This window comes from Leguminivora glycinivorella, chromosome Z (genome assembly GCF_023078275.1).
Source record: "Leguminivora glycinivorella isolate SPB_JAAS2020 chromosome Z, LegGlyc_1.1, whole genome shotgun sequence".
Classification (NCBI taxonomy): domain Eukaryota; kingdom Metazoa; phylum Arthropoda; class Insecta; order Lepidoptera; family Tortricidae; genus Leguminivora; species Leguminivora glycinivorella.
Window position 1 is genome coordinate 3261649 of NC_062998.1, and position 18476 is coordinate 3280124.

Consider the following 18476-nt stretch of genomic DNA (forward strand, 5'->3'; position numbering starts at 1 on the left):
CCCCTCTCGGTTACCTAACAGTTACCGCCTGTCAAAAACGCGAACAGTCGACCTGTCATATCTCAATCATACAAGCATAGTACGCGTTCACCTACACGAGTTTAGACTGTGTGCTAAAGTAAAATCCATAATCCTACGGACCAAATTGACAAGTAAGTGTGAACGAATGTTGCCACAGTTTGGCCAGTGTCGTTCTTATCGATATTAAAATTATTATTACATCGTAGATTTAAGGTGCACCCAGACGGGACAATGAAATTGGCAATTTGATCGGCTAATCAATATACCATTTTTTTCTGTGATTTCGACAGATCAAAAGGTCTGTAGACCGCTAATTAGAGATATTTTTTTATTTCGAAGCAGCAATAATATTATTCGAAAATTATATAGATATTTATGATATACTTGCCATAGCGTGACAGATAATTTATTATTGTCGGACATGGTATTTTATTTTTTACCTACAGGCTCGGAAACCTTTTTATGATTTAAAACTAGTGGGTAAAAATGCATGGTATCCATCCACTACCTCGAAGATACATAGGAGAAACCAAAATGTGTACCTCGTATTTGAAACTAATATACTTATTCTTGATTTAAACTTGTCTGTTGTATGTACTTTACAACTTGTCGATATATTGTTATCGACATATACGCTTCCCTATTTTAATTTTGCTGTTCCTGGTATCATTTTACCTGTCAGTCATTTGTCAATTTAGTCCGTAGGATTATGAATTTTACTTTAGGAACGCGCCTCTTTCATATATTTGATCGTCAGTGTCCGAGGTACGCCAGTGCCTTAGTGAACTATCGGAATAAAGTGTACGACTCTCCTATCAAGAATCGTAGGTAGGAGTGATACTTTGCGAGATATCTTGACATTTACCAACTCTGGATGCCTTGCGAAATTATAAGCTAAATCTTTTTTGCAGACTACACTGCCGCGACCTTCGGTCAAGAATCCGCTACGCCCCACTCGGTGGTAACAGTGGCGGTGCGTGAGAGCGCTCGCCGAGCTGTCCACGCCGCGCTCGACATATCCATGTTCATACGGACCCGCAAACCCACAGGACAGATCTTCTACTTGGGCTCCATGCCGAGGTATTTATACATCATCATCATGGTTTACGATTGGAGATTACCAAATGGCCGCCGTCCTGCTGGTCACCCAGAATATCGCTGGGCGGATAGAGTGGAGGTAGACCTCGTTGAGCTCGGCGTCGGCGAAAGCTGGCGCGATACCGCTCAAGACCGAGCAAAGCGGCGTGCTGGAAGCCAAAACTCGTTTTGGATTATCACCCCAGCCCAGACAAGTAAGTAAGTATCGTTTACGATTGCGAGAACAAAAGTGAAAGTAAAAGCAAAGAGGATCAAGTATATATAGAGAGTTACTGTTAAAGTAAAATGTGTAATCACAGTCTGCCTGCTATCTCTCGACACAGGCTTAAAAGTTTTGAACCTCAGTTTTGACAATTTGGCTCATATTGTTAGCCTGATACGTGTCAAAATGTCAAATATTAATATTAGTGCCATCTAGCCGAGCGTCCCTCAAAGGTGTAATGCCATCTAGGCCACCGTTCCTTTTTCTGTATGGTACTGAGGTACGTTTCTTTCTTAGACTTTATCTGTCTTAACGGAGTTATGTCTTTGTATTTGGTAAAAGGGATGGAAGTTGTAGTAGTAGCTATGACTAAGAATGAGAAGTCATGTCGCGCCCCAGTGCCACTACTCGACGCTTACCTGAGACATTATTTTGTAATTCGTTTTCGTTTTATTCCTAGTTTTCCAGTTAATACACAGGGTGAATTTTGTTATTTAAATTGAGGGCAGCTACGAAATCTCGTGTTCATTCGTGAAAATGTTTCTGATTGACATTTTCAAATTTAAGAATTCTAGAGAGATCTTTGGAAGACTCAAAAGTACTAGGAAACCCACAAATAGGGAAAACTATTATTAATTTCACCCATCTTCTCCTAGATGTATAACATTATTTTATTCTCCTAAAGGTACGGTCAAACCGAAGAGACCCTAGTCGGCGCATCGCTCAAAGGCGGAGAGTTGCTGGTACACCTTCGTTTCAACCAGACCCCGGAAGATTACACCGTGGGAGGCACCCGGCTTGACAACGGCAACCTGCATCTCATACAGGTATGGCTAACCTCTTAGCTGAGAGTTCTTTAGATGGTTCCACTCCATTCGGTCCTATTATTTAATTTATTTAATTTATTTCTTGAACCTACCCGGGTAGGTGTGACTAGTGCAACATGCCTAGATAATATTTTTTGTAACTGTGAATGTATAGATAAGAAATTATTTAACTGTTTTCATTCCGATCACAGCGGCCAAAGGGCAGCTTTCTTAAACGTTATTCATGATACTCCACAAACAATAACATATAGACCCATTACTGGATCTCGCTTGGAATCATTCAAAAATGAAATTCTACATAGTTTGTCTATAATACCATTTTCGCATTATGACTGTAATCATTTGTATCAAGATGTTTTCAATGTAATTCTTAATCAATTTAATAACAATTTCAAAGTGAAATCTATTAGTGGGTCAAAAGTTAAAACAAAGTTTAGTGAATGGGCTACTGTAGGTATTCACAAAAGTAGAAAAAGACTTTATGAACTTTATGGTGAGAGAGAGCTGAACAAGAATTCAGAATTCCTGGACTATGTAAGAAACTACTCAAGAATCTTCAAGAAAGTGTGTTTAACTGCCAAGAAAAACTTTATTAGTTCTAAATTGAAAGTGTCGGACAACAAAGTGAAAACAACTTGGAGTATTATAAATAAAGAAGCTGGTAAATGTAAATCACGCGATTGTCAAGTCAACATTGTATCAGATAATCAACAAATAGTGTCGAACAGCGATGTTGCCTCGGCATTCGAAGATTATTTCTCAAATATAGCCGTTAACACCACAAAATGTTTACATTCTTCTGCGGCTCAAGCCCATTCATTACTTTGTGCTAATGTTAAGAAATGTAATAATTCATTTGAATTTAGTCAAGTAGACTCTGTAAATATTGTTAAAACATTCAAGTCACTCAATTTAAAGAAAACGGAAGACTTATGGGGAACATCAGTTAAAGTAATTAGTCATGTCATAGATATAATAGCACCTTACTTGGCCGTAATATATAATATTTCAATTTCACAAGGCACCTTTCCAGATCTTATGAAATGTAGCAAAGTCATACCGCTTTTTAAATCGGGTGATTCGAGTGATATAACCAACTTCCGTCCCATATCAATACTTCCTGTACTAAGTAAAGTCTTTGAGAAGCTAATGTTAAATGATCTACTGGGACACTTCAACAGACATAGATTACTTACAAGCAAACAGTTCGGTTTCACAAGGGGCCGTTCCACGACCGATGCTGCTTCGGTACTCATTAAACATATATATAATTTTTGGGAAAATTCTTGTGATGCAATTGGCATATTTTGTGATCTTTCAAAAGCCTTTGATTGTGTGGATCATGGAACGCTCATTTTGAAATTAGAACACTATGGTTTGTCTATAAATGCCCTAAACTTTATGTCTTCTTACCTTAGCAATAGAACACAAACAGTAGTTGTTAACAAAACTCGCTCTAGCGGGACTGTAGTCCAATTAGGAGTGCCACAAGGCTCAATTTTAGGTCCATTCCTGTTTTTGGTTTATATAAATGATTTGCCATGTATAGTGAAAAACTTTTGTGAAATAGTACTTTTTGCTGATGATACATCACTGCTTTTTAATGTTGACCGAAAATCTACGGATTACAATGTAATTAATAGCACGTTAGCTGATGTACTGCAGTGGTTTACTGTCAACAATTTACTTCTTAATTCTAAGAAAACCAAATGTATTCGATTTTCTCTGCCGAATGTTAAACCAATCGATACAAAAATACTTTTGAATGATGAATGCTTAGAGATGGTAGATACAACACTGTTTCTTGGTTTAACATTGGACAAAAATCTACAATGGAGTCCTCATATAAAGAAACTAGCAAGCAAATTAAGTTCAGCCGCATACGCCGTTAGGAGAATCAGGCAACTGACTAATGTTGAGACAGCTCGCCTAGTGTATCATAGTTATTTTCACAGTGTAATGTCATACGGTATTCTGGTTTGGGGCAAAGCAGCTGACATACAGACTATCTTTGTATTACAAAAGAGAGCCATTCGTTCTATTTACAACTTAGGAACACGTGAATCAGTAAGAGAACTCTTCAAAGAAATTAATATCTTAACTGTAGCTTCCCAATACATTTATGATAGTATAATTTATGTTGTTAAGAATTTAGACTGTTTCACTAAGAATTCTGATATCCATAATTATAACACTAGAAACAAAAATAAGCTTGCCATAAAGAAGTTTCGTGTCCGTAAAGTACAGAAGTCATTTGTTGGGCAATGCATTCATTTTTATAATAAGTTACCTGACACTGCTTTGAGATTACCCCTCCCAGCTCTTAAGAACTACTTAAAAAAATCATTGATGTTAAAGGCTTATTACAGAGTCGAGGACTATTTGACAGACAAACATGCATGGCCCGAACCAGAAACTACAAAAAACGAATAGCAATTAAAATAATTGTATTATGTATAGAGGACACAGTTCAGATAAGAAAGCACATCAAATATTTTATATTTTATGTTGTGTAGGTAAATTACATATTTAATGATATTGAGATTCATATTATCTTTTTCTTCTATGACAATTTGATATGTTTTCTCTGAAGAAGAACGACGTATTATTAAGCAATAATATAATTTATTGAAATTGATTTCCATAGAGTACCTAGTCTGTTCATATTCTTTGATGAATACTTTTGCATGTTAAATTGTATGTTGTTATTTAATGCATGTTAATTATAAGATGTAATGTTTTGAAAAGAAGTTGCCCGCCGAGTTTCTTGCCGGTCCCATAGTGGATACCCCCCTCCCAACTGAGGGGGGACTGAAATCTTCTCGAGGCTGAGGCGTAGGGTTAGAGCCGGCGTAGCTTTATTTGACGTTCATATGCGCATTGTAATATGCCTACTTGAAAAATAAATATTTCATTTTCATTTTCATTTTCATTTTCATATTATTTAGGAAGTGTTTACCCAATTACCTTTTCCTAATGCTAAAATAGCCTAAACTGACGGTTTTATCCTAGTTTGGAAGTTAAGATATATTTTGTATAGAATATAAAGAGAATGTAGCTAGCAGGTCAATACTATCTGTTTATAAGCTAAGTAAATTTAAGAGCTTAGTAATTTAGTACATCATAACCTCACTATTATCGGTATCTATTTTTGAATATCAATATTATATGTACAATTGTACATAATCATTCGTATATACAGAAATATTAAAATATTCAACACCTTAACCATATAATATACTAGCTTTTGGGAGCGTTCAAGTATTACGTAACGCAACTTGGGAGGGGAGGGGGGGAGAGAGGGTCTCGTAATAAAACGTTACGATGGGGCGGGAGGGGGTCTTTCTTACAACACGTTACGTAACATTGTTTCTAAAAAATTTGGGAATTAAAACTCCCAAACTGGCAACCCTTTTCATTTACATTACGGGGAATCCCTCGATTGTATTAGTCTGGTCGTCATTTTTAATTTGTTCTCGCATGTTGGCAAACCTTTTCGTTTATATTTCACGGGGAGTCCATAGATTGCATTGTACGTCATTTAATGTTGTTTTCGTTGTCAGCGTTTGTGTTGTCGAACCGACATCCTACATCCGATAATGATCTATTAAATTATACATAAATGAAGACATCAGATATCGGATCGGATAATGTGAAAACGGCCTTACGTAACCTTTAGAGAAGGGGAGGGGGGGTACAGAAAAACGTTACGGTGCGTTACAAGGGGGGAAGGGGGTCAAAAATCTTCAAAAAATTGCGTTACGTAATACTTGAACGCTCCCTTTGCCCGCGGCTTCGCTCGAGTTAGAAAGAGACAAAAAGTAATAGCCTATGACATTCTCCCTCCCTTCAACAATCTCCATTTAAAAAATCATGTCAATTCGTCGCTCCGTTTTGCCGTGAAAGACGGACAATAAACAGACACACACGCTCTCCCATTTATAATATTAGTATGGATATACTATGTATTAAGATTAGATATATTATGCAACAGCTGTACAGATGTAGTGCGAAAAGATTTGCCTTCGTATTGTTACGGAAACTTACGTGTCATCAGGGGCGGCTCACTCCGCGATTCTGTCGCCGCGCTACAAGTACATACAGGCGGCCGCGAGTTCGCGGCCTAATCAGGGGTGGCGCGCGTTCTCACGGAACGCACGTTCGCACTTTCTAATGTTACTTTATGTCGCAAGTTTTTTTTAAAGTTCATATGCGATGTCCATGTGTGGAATGGCTAATAATGCTTAGTTAAATAGATATCTTGAATAAAATAAATACCATAGGACATTTTTACACAGATCTACTATTGATTAAGTCCCCCGAAAAGATTCAATAAGGCTTGTGATGTTGGAACTTAAACAAAAATATATAAATACTATATATACCTAGAAAGTACCCAAGACTTGAATATAATAGTATAAGCAAGGTATAACATTTTATATGAGTATTAATTCGTTTTAATTCACAGGCAACCCTATCGCCGGGCGCCGCGCACGTGCGGCTCGTTTCTTTGTAAGAATTTTGTAGGCATTTAAAAAGGCGGCATGTCGTTAACATCAAAGCAGTGGGCCCTCTGTACTTGTACTATTATATATTCTGTGGTGTCATGCTCTTTCAGTCAGTCTCAGTACAAAATTTAAGTACCGACACTGACTGAACTAGCACGACAAATACGAACGTTTCCGGAAAAAGACGAAGGAAATCCTTTTCGCGCTACATCTGTAACCCTCAAGTATTTTGTAGAGTAGCACTAGATCTTATTTATTACTTATTAATATACTGAATCGTATATATAATCACTGTATTAATATTTGCACGCACGCACATAGGTTGTCGTCACCTTTGTGTCTCCAGTAAGTGGGTCTATTTGAAACACGCATATCAAACACGTATCTTCTATACGAACCATATACTTATATTTTCATCACGGTCACCATCATAGCAGTTGGCAATTGTGTTTGAAAACCTTCATAATTTTGAATCAAATGCAACGAATTCACCGCTACGCGCTAGCGCCGATCCATTCAAAAGTAGTCCCTAATCGCCCCTCTGGATAATAACATTATATAAACTATTTTTGACGAACCTTGATGTATATCAACAACGACTATGAAATTTGCTTTTGTATGGATATATTAAGCAATGTATATAAGTATTTATATTTTCTATATATCGTTGTCTGAGTACCCACAACACAAGCCTTCTCGAGCTTACCGTGGGCCTCAGTCAATCTGTGTCAGAATATAGGCTACTTGCCTCCTAGTCAAGCAGCTTCTTTTTAACAACTGTCAAAACGAATTTGAACGGCTTGCTAATAAGGAGTTAATATGAAACCGAATTGAGTGACGTCACGATCAATTCAGTTACTTTATATATTTCTACCTGACTTATTAAATAGAAATTCTATTGAAAAGTAACTTCAGTCCATGTTTTTCTAATAATTATCTGCATGGTATAAAATATTTTATTTTAAGAAGAGTCAAGTTCCCTATGTCCTATAATATTTATTTATTTATTTATTTTTGTTTATTACTGTTCTCCAACAGTTTGTATTACTCACCTAATTAGGGAGACGAGTGTAGAATAATAGAATAATCTTACGCTTAAAATAATGTCAAGAATTCAAGATTATTCTACACTCGTTTTTATTTTATATTCATACAATACTTACAAATCTGTAAAAAACGATAAAAAAATACAATATGAGCGATTATTCACGCACTAATAAGCTTTCTTTCTATCATCTCTTGTCAATCTTTTTACATGCGACGAGACGCTTGCTTAATATTTAAATCACGTACGGTCACGGACTTTAATTGTTGATCCACTTCTAGCTCATTTCATACCGGACATCTCATAGTTAAGCTAAGACGTGTTCAGTGTAAAATGAGCTAGAAGTGGATCAACAATTAAAGTCCGTGACTGTACCTACTGAGAACTAAATAAGTATATAATAAAACTGTTGTTTCACAGGTTGTGAGAAATTCCACGCTGGTGCAAGTGAAACTGAATGGGACAGAATACTTCAGGAAGTCTATATCGGCTGCGAAGCAACTCGACGCTCAGGTAATTACGTAACCCAAGAATTTATATTTTGGCACCCACGTTTTTAGGGTTCCGAATTTTAACCTGATGTGTGACTTTTGGTCCAAAGATCTTCTGTAGAGCCAAGAATTATTTTAACATTCATTCTACCAGTGCACATACTGGAAAAAAATCATACTAAATCCGACATAGAACAAAAAATATCTTGTAAAAAAACAAGTGACGTCGCAACCGATTTACCAGTGGCCCGTTTCTCGAAAGGTACAAGCCTTGTATTACAAGTGTATTTCCATGACAACCCATACGATTTGACAGTTCGCGCACTTGTAATATAATGGCCCCTGTACACACATGGCCAACGGTTCCACCAGCCCTTTGTGAAACCCCTTGGCCAAGATAAGAGCCGCTGTTTACACATTGGCGAACCAATCACTTGGCATTGGCTCTTCATGAAAGATGGACGTGGAATGGAAAAATCTAGGAAATTCTTGGTCATAGACGTTGTCAGAAAAAAATTATTAAAAAATAATAACCCCGTAGTAAAATTAAATTATTTGCAATATTAACAATTTTTTGAATATTCTGATAAGAACATTTATCTTTTTTAGGAAATGCATTAAACATTTGCAAGGTTATTTTATTTCCTAAAATCTACACTATTATTGGCATAGATAAACTTATTATTTTCGTAAATATATCACTACTGTCCTCTCTGACGGCTGACGACCAACTGAATGAAGCGCCAACGTGTAAACGCAGTTGGCCATTGGCGCCAAGATCCTTTGATGTGTGGACAAAAAACCGACACCAATCGGTTGGCCGGCAAGCGCAAGCGCCAACTGCCAAATTACGGCCAAGTAGCCCTCTACACACATGGCCAAGGGGGTTGGTGGAACTGTTGGCCATGTGTGTACAGCGGCCATAAGGCTTGTACCTTTCGAGAAACGGGCCACTGGTCTTCTAGATTTTGAATTTCGAACAAGAACTATAAGTGTTCTGGATATTTCCATCCTGGCTACAAGCCATGTAAGCCAAGTCTCATAGAAATTGAGACAGGCGCAAGCTATGTTAACGCCATTTTCTTTATTTATTACTATAAACTGATTGGCGATTGACCCTAGTCACACCTGATGGAAAGTTAATACAGTCTAAGATGGAGCTCACGATTCAGTAACAGCCTATTCAGTCTTGTTTTAAAGAGACTGAGGTCATACTTTTAGGGACTAAGCTAACTTTTGACAGTTGCCAACCCCATCATTGAAATACTACTGGGATCTGAGAGACACCTTCCGTAGGCCGATAGTCCACTATCATATATGTATATATATTTTTTAATTTATTGAAAACAAAGATTACAGTTTTACAGTTTCTAATCTTTTGCCAAAACTTACGTTTAACGGCGAAATGAAGCACTCATTTTCAAAGTTAGTACCTTAAATTATATAGAATGTTTAATATAGAAATATGATCATAGGTCTGTATATCTCCCTTTTACTCCAACGTGAAGAAAAAGGACGGCATGTAGCCTATTTCTATGATAAACATAATATGATAGTGGACTATCGGCATTATCCTCTAGCGACCAACCATATAAAAAAATGCCAATCTTTGCATCAATGGTATTAGAAAACAGGGCTGAATTCTTGGGTTTGAAAATCGAACGAATCAAAATAAAAGCAACTCAATTATTTTTAACCCCCGACGCAAAAACGACGTCTATGTATGTCTGTCTGTGTGTCTGCCTGTCTATGGCATTGTAGCTCCCGAACGGATGAACCGATTTAGATTTAGTTTTTTCTGTCTGAAAGTTGATTTAGTCGGGAGTGTTCTTAACCATGTTTCATGAAAATCGTTCTACTATGACGCGGTCTTTCAAAAATTTTAATTTTGTGGTTCAGTTATTAGCGTAGATTCAAATTTCGTAGGTATTTTGTCCTAGTATTAGGACATTGAACCCCAGGAGGTTATACCGAGGTTGTACACAGGTGCTGTACCTAGGCGGGCCTCCGCCGCCGCCGCCCGAGGCCAGCACGCCGGCGCCCACGTCCGCGGCGCCCGCGGGTCCCGCCGACTCCTCCCCCGCGCCGGTCACCCCGCGGGTCCCCACCGACGCCGACTACTTCAAGGGCGTCATACAGGATGTGCAAGTAAGTGATATGTGCCAATCGCCTAAACATTAGTACAATGCGAATTTGCATAGATATTCAATTTAGACCAATTTAATAGCTCAATACAAACCGGTCGGTCTACGTAACATAGTCTTTCGGACACCTCAGACACTGGCGATCAAATATATGAAAGAGGCGCGTTCCTAGCACACAGTCTAAGCTCGTGTAGGTGAACGCGTACTATGCTTGTATGAGTGAGATATGACAGGTCGACAATTCGCTTTCTTAACAGGCGGTAACTGTGAGGTAACCGAGAAGGGGTGGGCGGCACTTTCAGCTGGGAGCGGGAGTAGCCATACTGTACGATAGTACTCTTTATTATACTGTGGTAACACTAAAACCAGCCTTGGGGATCTGTAGTATTAGGAATCTAGAACGGTTCATGAGTCAGCCATGCTTAATACTAAAATGTGTGTTATATTCAACATTACTCCCCCAGATCTCAAACGGCGTGAACGTGACCATAGTGGAGTTCTTCCCTCTCCGCGTATCCGGTCTCCGGCTGCCACAGTCCTTCGGCGACGTGACGCTGGACCCGGCCGGCGTGTTGCCGGGAGAGGTGTCCGACGACGCGTGCGCGTCCCGCCCGTGCCTGCACAACGCCACCTGCAGCGTCACGTGGAACGACTACACGTGAGCACATACAGGAACATATCGTCACTACTTTTAAAAATCTCGTATCTCACGCTGCTTCTCAAAGTTAAAACGCAGTAAGTCTATATGTATTCCATACATACTTACTACAATTTTCTTTTCATTGACAGGCGAAGATACAAGTTTTTTTTAAAGTAGTGACGATATCGAACGGCATGGACTCGATCATCTCTGTCTCCGCCTGTCGCTATTCTTCGGCGATGTGACGCTCAACCCGGCAGGCGTGTCACCAGCCGCGACGCTGAAATGACGGCATCATACAGTACACAGCGCATTCCATATGCCGTGTTTGACACAAGTTATGATTTTTCGAATCAATTTTCTGGCGCCCTAGCGTCCGAGGAAAGGTATTATGTATAATGTTCCCTCGTTTAGACATCAAATCATTTAATACTTTACGAAAATCAATCATCATCATTTACAACGTATTTAAAAATGGGGTCGTTTAATTTAGTCATCATCTGAATGAAATAGTCGCTGATTATAAATTACAGCCCGTGAGTTTTAAAAAAAGCCTTCGGTTTATGGAGAAATCGTGCGTAATCGTAAAAAGGACACTGACTTGTCTTATTTCTAGAGGTATTTTGTCGCTCTAAAATCCGAAGGCCCTTTTAAGACGCTACAGGAGCGAAAATGCTAAAATAGAAAGGAGCCCCCCTTTCAATTAAAGAATTTTAATTAAATATCCTAGTGTTATTAACTAGATTTATCGAAAAAAAATTATCCATTCAGAACAACTCAGTTAAAAGATATTGCGAAAAAAATCTATAAAATCGAGGTTCCGCTCTCGACTGTTTCCTCCTTCAAAACTTAATCCGTTTAGTATTTTTGACTAATTGTTACCAATTTTGAATAGCACACCTTTTTTTGCACCGTAATCAATAAGGCCGTTTTTGGAAATTTTCGATGGGCTCTAGCGTCATTAAAAATAAGAATATCAAAAAAATCAAAACGGTCCGAAAAATCAGTGCTCTATTTTCAAAAACCAGGGAGGAAATAGTCGAGAGCGTTTGTATGGAGAATTGACCCCTCCTGTATCGTGTTAAAAACTCACACACACATACAGTAGATTACAACTATTACAAGAGCTTTGTTCATCTTAGTAGCTAGTGCGCCAGTAAGCTAGCAACCATCTCTTTGTAGGTGCTCGTGCCCGCGCGGCTTCAAGGGCAAGCAGTGCGCGGAGGTGGAGTTCTGCCAGCTGCAGGCCTGCCCGGTCAACTCGCACTGCCGGAACCTCGACGGGGGGTAAGTTGATTTTATATTAGCCTTATTAAGGCTACAGATGTAGTGCAAAATGTTACTCCTTCGTACTTTCACCGCAACTCATGCTACGAGTATTTCAGTCAGTCTCAGTACAACAAGTACTAACGGAAATAACGATAAATACGAACAGTTCCGAGAAAATACGAAAATATAGTAAACAATAACGCACTATGTAGCTACATCTATCCTCGTGGCGCCCAATGTACTTTCTAAAGTACATAATGGTTTCAATGGAATTTTAACTTTCATGTAAACAAATAAAATATAATTTCTTTTGTTTCTAAAATTTTTCGAACAAATGAAATTGAATTCAATCTCAAGTACAATAAGAATCAAAATTCCCTAGCAATAATTTTGTATGGTGGGCGCTACGAGGCTATAGTCTGTTCAGAAAGAGAACAGCCGTCGAATGTGTCATACATTTTGTGACTCTTATTTCAGAACAGATTATGTAGGTACTCGAACCAAGCTGATCTGACAGGAGTTTAATAACGTGTCAAATAAACGTTATAGTTTCATAGAAGATTATCTTTAAATTAACGTGTTCACGGTCTGTGTCTATCGAAATCGCTGTCATCTTAGCTTGGTCTGACTTTACATCGTTTTCTCCGCTTATTTTCCACAGTTTCGGGTAAAATGTATCAAAATCATTCCGTCATCTTATTTTGGTCGGCTAGTGTCATCAGTGGTTAAAGTAAAATGTGTAATCATAATCACAGTGCATAGACTGCCATCTCTCGACACAGGCTTAAAACTTTTGAACCTCAGTTTTGACAATTTGGCCCATATTGTTAGCTTGATATGTGTTAAAATGACAAAAATTCATATTAGCGCCATCTAGCCGCGCGTTCCCCAAAGGTGTAACGCCATCTAGGCCACCATACCTTTTTCTCTAGGGCTTTGAGTTACGGTTTTTTCTTAGACTTAGGAGTTACATATGTCTTTGATATAACCTACCTACATAATATGATTGTTGTTTAACATCTACCGCGGAATGGAATAAATATATCGAGACAAACCTTATTGGTTTAACGATGCTGTTGTAATTAGTTTTAGATTGTTTTTTGTAATTACCGAAATGAATAAAAATAAAATAAATAATATTATTAATTTGGCACTGAAACTTAGTAGTTTATGTGCTCTGCCTACCCCTTTATGGGATACATACATACATACAATCACGCCTGTGTCCCATGAAGGGGTAGGCAGAGCACATGAAACTACTCAGGTTTCAGTGCCACTCTTGGAAAATAAGGGGTTGAAAGAAAACGAAACTGTGACATTTGAAACTGTGTTTATGGGATACAGGCGTGATTATATGTATTATTAATTTTTCTTTTGGTCAATGATTGTTTTTCTTATATGTGCAGTTACGAGTGCATATCCAACGCGACGTTTGACGGCGTGAACACGACGCTAGGCTACCGGCTGCGGCGGCCGCGCTCTCTGCTCGGCGGCGCCGACCTACAACCGCCCACTTCTATCACCATCACGTACAGGTTACGCTTCCGGCGGGACTTGAACCCGCACCATTTTTGCAATCCGTACTCTTACCAATTGAGCCCCACTTCTCTTTCCATCACCATCAATATAAAAATGTTTAGAATCGTTACAGACGTTACTAATAAACACTATTCTTTTAAAATCCTCTGACTTTAAGGGCCCATTTAGATGCTACGATAACTCGCATACGAGTTTTATTACATTGCGGTATTTGATGTCTGTGCAAAATTGTATGTAACCTCAACAGCCCACAATGTAATTCAAATCATTCGTAAAAGCTTGTTTGTTCACTATTTCTTAATTAATGCTCTTAGTTTTAATATGACGATCATTATTATGAGATATCTATCCTACCTATTAGATTTTTTCATTTGAAATATATTCCATTATGTATTTATTTTTTTAGTTTGAATTCGTTTTTATGTTAACTCTTTTTGTTTTGATTATTATTATTGATATTATACAATTGAATGAATGCATGTGAAATAATTATATTGACGATCATAATGTAAATTCATATAGGTTAACATAGCATAATTTATAATGTAATTTATCATTATGAAATAAATAAAACTAAAACTATTCGTCCCGTCTCACCGATATTAGACTATCATAGAAATATGATAGACAACATGCCGTCCTTTTTCTTCACGTTTAATAAAAAGGGAGGCATACTGTAATGTAATATGAACCTAGAAAACGAAGACAAGTTGCTATCCTTTGGTCTGACAGAATGTAATAGATTGTTGCTAATACGAACAGAGATCTATCGATTTATCAAACAAAGCGCTAGTGCTAATTCAATCGAAAAGTATCGTTTTGTGTTCTATAAATAAAAGCGAACGGTTTTTTATTTACATGTTAACGTTTGAAGCAAACGGGTTTTACCAGTGATCGGTATAAAAATAATATGGACATGACTCAAATGTCATGATCTTGTTAACTCATCATCTAAGGGGAACTATTGAGTTTCACTTGAAATAAGTTAGGCTGTGCGTGCCAATCACTGCTTACTAAATCCCTTGTATATTTAACCTTGTGCTTTATTCTTAGGACGAAGCTCGGTGGCACCCTCTTCAGAGCGGAAAGCGTCACTGGCGCGGATGCCTGGTTCTCAGTGGGCGTTTACAAGGAGCAAGCTTCTATAGAGTGGCGACTCGGCGGCGCGTGGCCCGAGAAACGGTTTGTTTTCACTCTTCTGAGCCATTCTCAAACACTTTGCGTATACATAGATTGGTAGACTATTACAGTCAGTCAGCGACAAATACATTGTGACGGCCAAAGCGCCAAATATATTGTAACTGTTCAATATATTTGACGCTGACTGTACAAACTATTTGAGAAATTGCAGCTGTACGAATGGTACCGAAGAGCTTCCAATTGTTTTCTTTCTCAACGATGAAAATTTGGAGACAAGAATTTATCAACTTAGTTTTTGGAAAGTTTTCATGATGACATTAGCGAGCTTTATACGGTGTCGCACACAGGCGGATTTTCTTAAATTTATGGCCAAAAGTCTATGGTATCAAATCAACTATAATGGTCACGTGACTTTATTTTTCTAATCTGTAACATGCTTCTTAGCATTTAATGACAGTCCGCATGACAATTTAAATGAACGTTTTCAATACTACCCACACTAACAAAGTATCGACTTCTGATCAAAGACTAATTACTTGTTAAAGATAAGTTTATTTATATAAGATATTATCTTATTTTAATGTGTTCAGTGCAATTTATAGTATGGATTGTGAAGCTGGAGGTATGTACCTATGTTTTAATATAAATGGATATACTTTTAAGTTTGTCTGCACACAAGAAAAAAAGTTTATTTACAATCGGAGTTACGCTTGCCGGATGCTTATATTATGCTACAAAGTTATAAATTCAATAGAATTCCGCTATTGCGTAAAGATTTTAACAAAACACAACGTATTAGCTAAACTTTTTTGATAGTTTATATTGCTAATACGTGCTACTCTGTTTTTTATTAGTCAATTATCAAGTAGAAGTAGAAATCACGAAAATATTTAGTTTTTATTTTTTCTTTGTTTTTAGGTTCATCTTCTCAGGATATCATCATAAGCCATCAACAATTGCTTGAATATTATAGAACGTGTAATTCGAACGATAATAATGAAAAATTTAACAATCTTGTTCATAAAGTAGCAAGTTTCTTAGGTGTTGAGGATGACCTAACAGACGGCTCAAAACAATTGTTATCTAAGTTCATATTTGATTACAAACAGAAGTGGGCTTCTGCTAGAAGAAACAGTGCCTATTTCAATAAAAAAGAATGTAATTGGCTTAGTAATGGTATTTGTTTTGTTGTTAAGAAACATGTTTCAAAGCAAGTTAGCGGAAGACCTTCTAAACATTTCTGTGAAAGCAGTGATCGATCTAAACGCAGAAAAACCGAAGGTTTACGTAAGGAAAATACTAGTAGTGAACTTTTGTTTGCTGCTAAAATGAACTTCAAAAGAGATGGTGACCTGAAATCCGCTAAACAATGTGAAACTATAATTACAAAACAAGAAGCCACTTCTGGACAACCTTACATTCCCTTTACACCAGATGAAGCTTTAGCACTTGTTGTTGGAGCAAAACTTACCAAGTTTCAATACAATTTAATTAGGAAAAGTACAAGTGCTCATAACTGCAATATCTATCCTCCTTACGAAAATGTTACTTCTGCAAAAAAGAGATGTTATCCCAAAAATATACTTGTCAGTGAATCTTCTGTGACAATGGCCATGCAAGACTTATTAGATCATACAGCAATGAGACTTGTTCATTCACTGCATGAAGTTATTTCTTCGCTATCTAAAGACCAACTTGATACATTGACTTTGATTACGAAATGGGGTTGCGATGGTACATCTGGACAGGCTGAATATAAACAACTATTTGAGGATGAGACGCTTTCAGATTCAAGTATATATTTGATTACTATTGCTCCGATACAATTAGAAGTAAACAACATAAATGGAAGTGGTAAAACAATTATATGGAGAAATCCTACTGCATCTTCACCGAGAAGTTGCAGACCCTTAATGCTGCTTTTTGCCAAAGAGTCGACCGATATGATTAAAAAGTGCGTCAATGACATTGAAACTCAAATAAAATCCTTAACACCAACTAAAATAGACCTCAATGGTATTGATATACAGTTAGAGCATAATTTAATTCTGTGTATGATCGATGGAAAAACCGTTAATGCTATAACTGACACTAAATCAAACCAAAGATGTTACCTGTGTCATTTGACATCAAAAGACTTTAATAGTATACGTCTTAGTTTATCAAGGAATATTGTTAACGAGGATTTTTTAAATTTTGGGATATCCCCACTACATGCCTGGATTCGCCTTTTTGAATGTTTGCTACATGTAAGCTATAGATTAACTATATGTAAGTGGCAAATTCGAAGTCCAGAGCATAAGAGTAAAGTAGACCTTAGAAAAAAATACATTCAAGAAGAATTTAGAAAAAAGATGGGCCTCATAGTGGACAAACCCAAACCCGGTTTTGGTAGTAGCAATGACGGGAATACAGCAAGAAAATTTTTTCATTCTTTCGAAGATTCAGCTGAAATTACTGGCATAAACAAAAATTTAATATATCGATTTCTTATAATCCTTTTGGCTGTCACAAGTACGTTTCCAGTCAACCCAAATAAATTTAAAATTTATTGTGCAAAGACAGCTGTTGTCTTTATCAAACACTATCCATGGTACCCCTACCAACAACTGCACACAAAATCTTATTTCATGGCCATAAAATAATAAGAAATTGTATAGTGCCTTTAGGATTACTCTCAGAAGAAGCTCAAGAATCCAGAAATAAGGACATAAAAATGTATAGAGAACGCTATTCGAGAAAATTCACTCGAATCCAAAACATAGAAGATGTGTTCAATAACCTTCTAGTATCATCTGATCCTTACATAACGGATATTTCACGAAAACATTACAAACAAGATACAAAAATAAATGATTATCCAAAAGAATTAAAGTATTTATTGGACATGTAAGAAAACATAACTAATAAAATATAGAAAAAAAATTGAAACAGTAAATCGAACATAAATAAAGCTGTAGTTTAATTTAATTGTGTTTTTATTTTATTATTTCAGCGTTTCTAACGTTTCCTTCAATCCATTAGTTTTGGCCAGAAATTTAAGAAAATCCGCCTGTGTGTGTCGGTCTTTTATTTTCGAGAATCGTGACGAGGTTTAAGTGATCTAATAAAATTATACCATTTACATGAACAGGTCAATACGGCGGTCACTGCAAACACACTCGCAATGGAGCGTCCTCAAGATCGCCGTAGCAAGAGACGTTCTCACTGGTAAATATGTTATTTGCTTTGTAAACCTTCTTAAATACTGTAAAAGTAATGCTACATAAGGTATATTATAACTATTTGAAACTAAAAGATAGAAGATTTACTTCAACTATTACTAACATGACGAGTAATGGCGCAATTTCATTAGTCGATAGGACGTGCATGCGGGGTGCGAGGGATTTCTGTAACGCATGCCACAGGGAAGGCATTCGGGGAAACGTTTTCATTAGTCGATAGGGTCTGCTTTCGAGCTACGAGAGATTTCTGGAACGCGTGCCACAGGGCCCGCATTCGGGGAAATTAAATGTAATATGTAGTAACTTTCATTGGTTGTTATCTCGCCTG

General features: G+C 37.3%; 1 protein-coding gene across 1 annotated transcript in view; it reads left to right on the plus strand.

Annotated features, from left to right (window-relative positions):
- LOC125241456 (protein crumbs-like) overlaps positions 1-18476 on the plus strand; it is a 136007-nt gene that overhangs the window by 96946 nt on the left and 20585 nt on the right. Inside the window, 9 exon segments of the mRNA XM_048149960.1 lie at positions 933-1101; positions 2007-2148; positions 8122-8214; positions 10179-10340; positions 10801-10994; positions 12159-12263; positions 13652-13780; positions 14838-14966; positions 18058-18134. Of these exon segments, the coding sequence (XP_048005917.1) occupies positions 933-1101; positions 2007-2148; positions 8122-8214; positions 10179-10340; positions 10801-10994; positions 12159-12263; positions 13652-13780; positions 14838-14966; positions 18058-18134 (1200 nt within the window).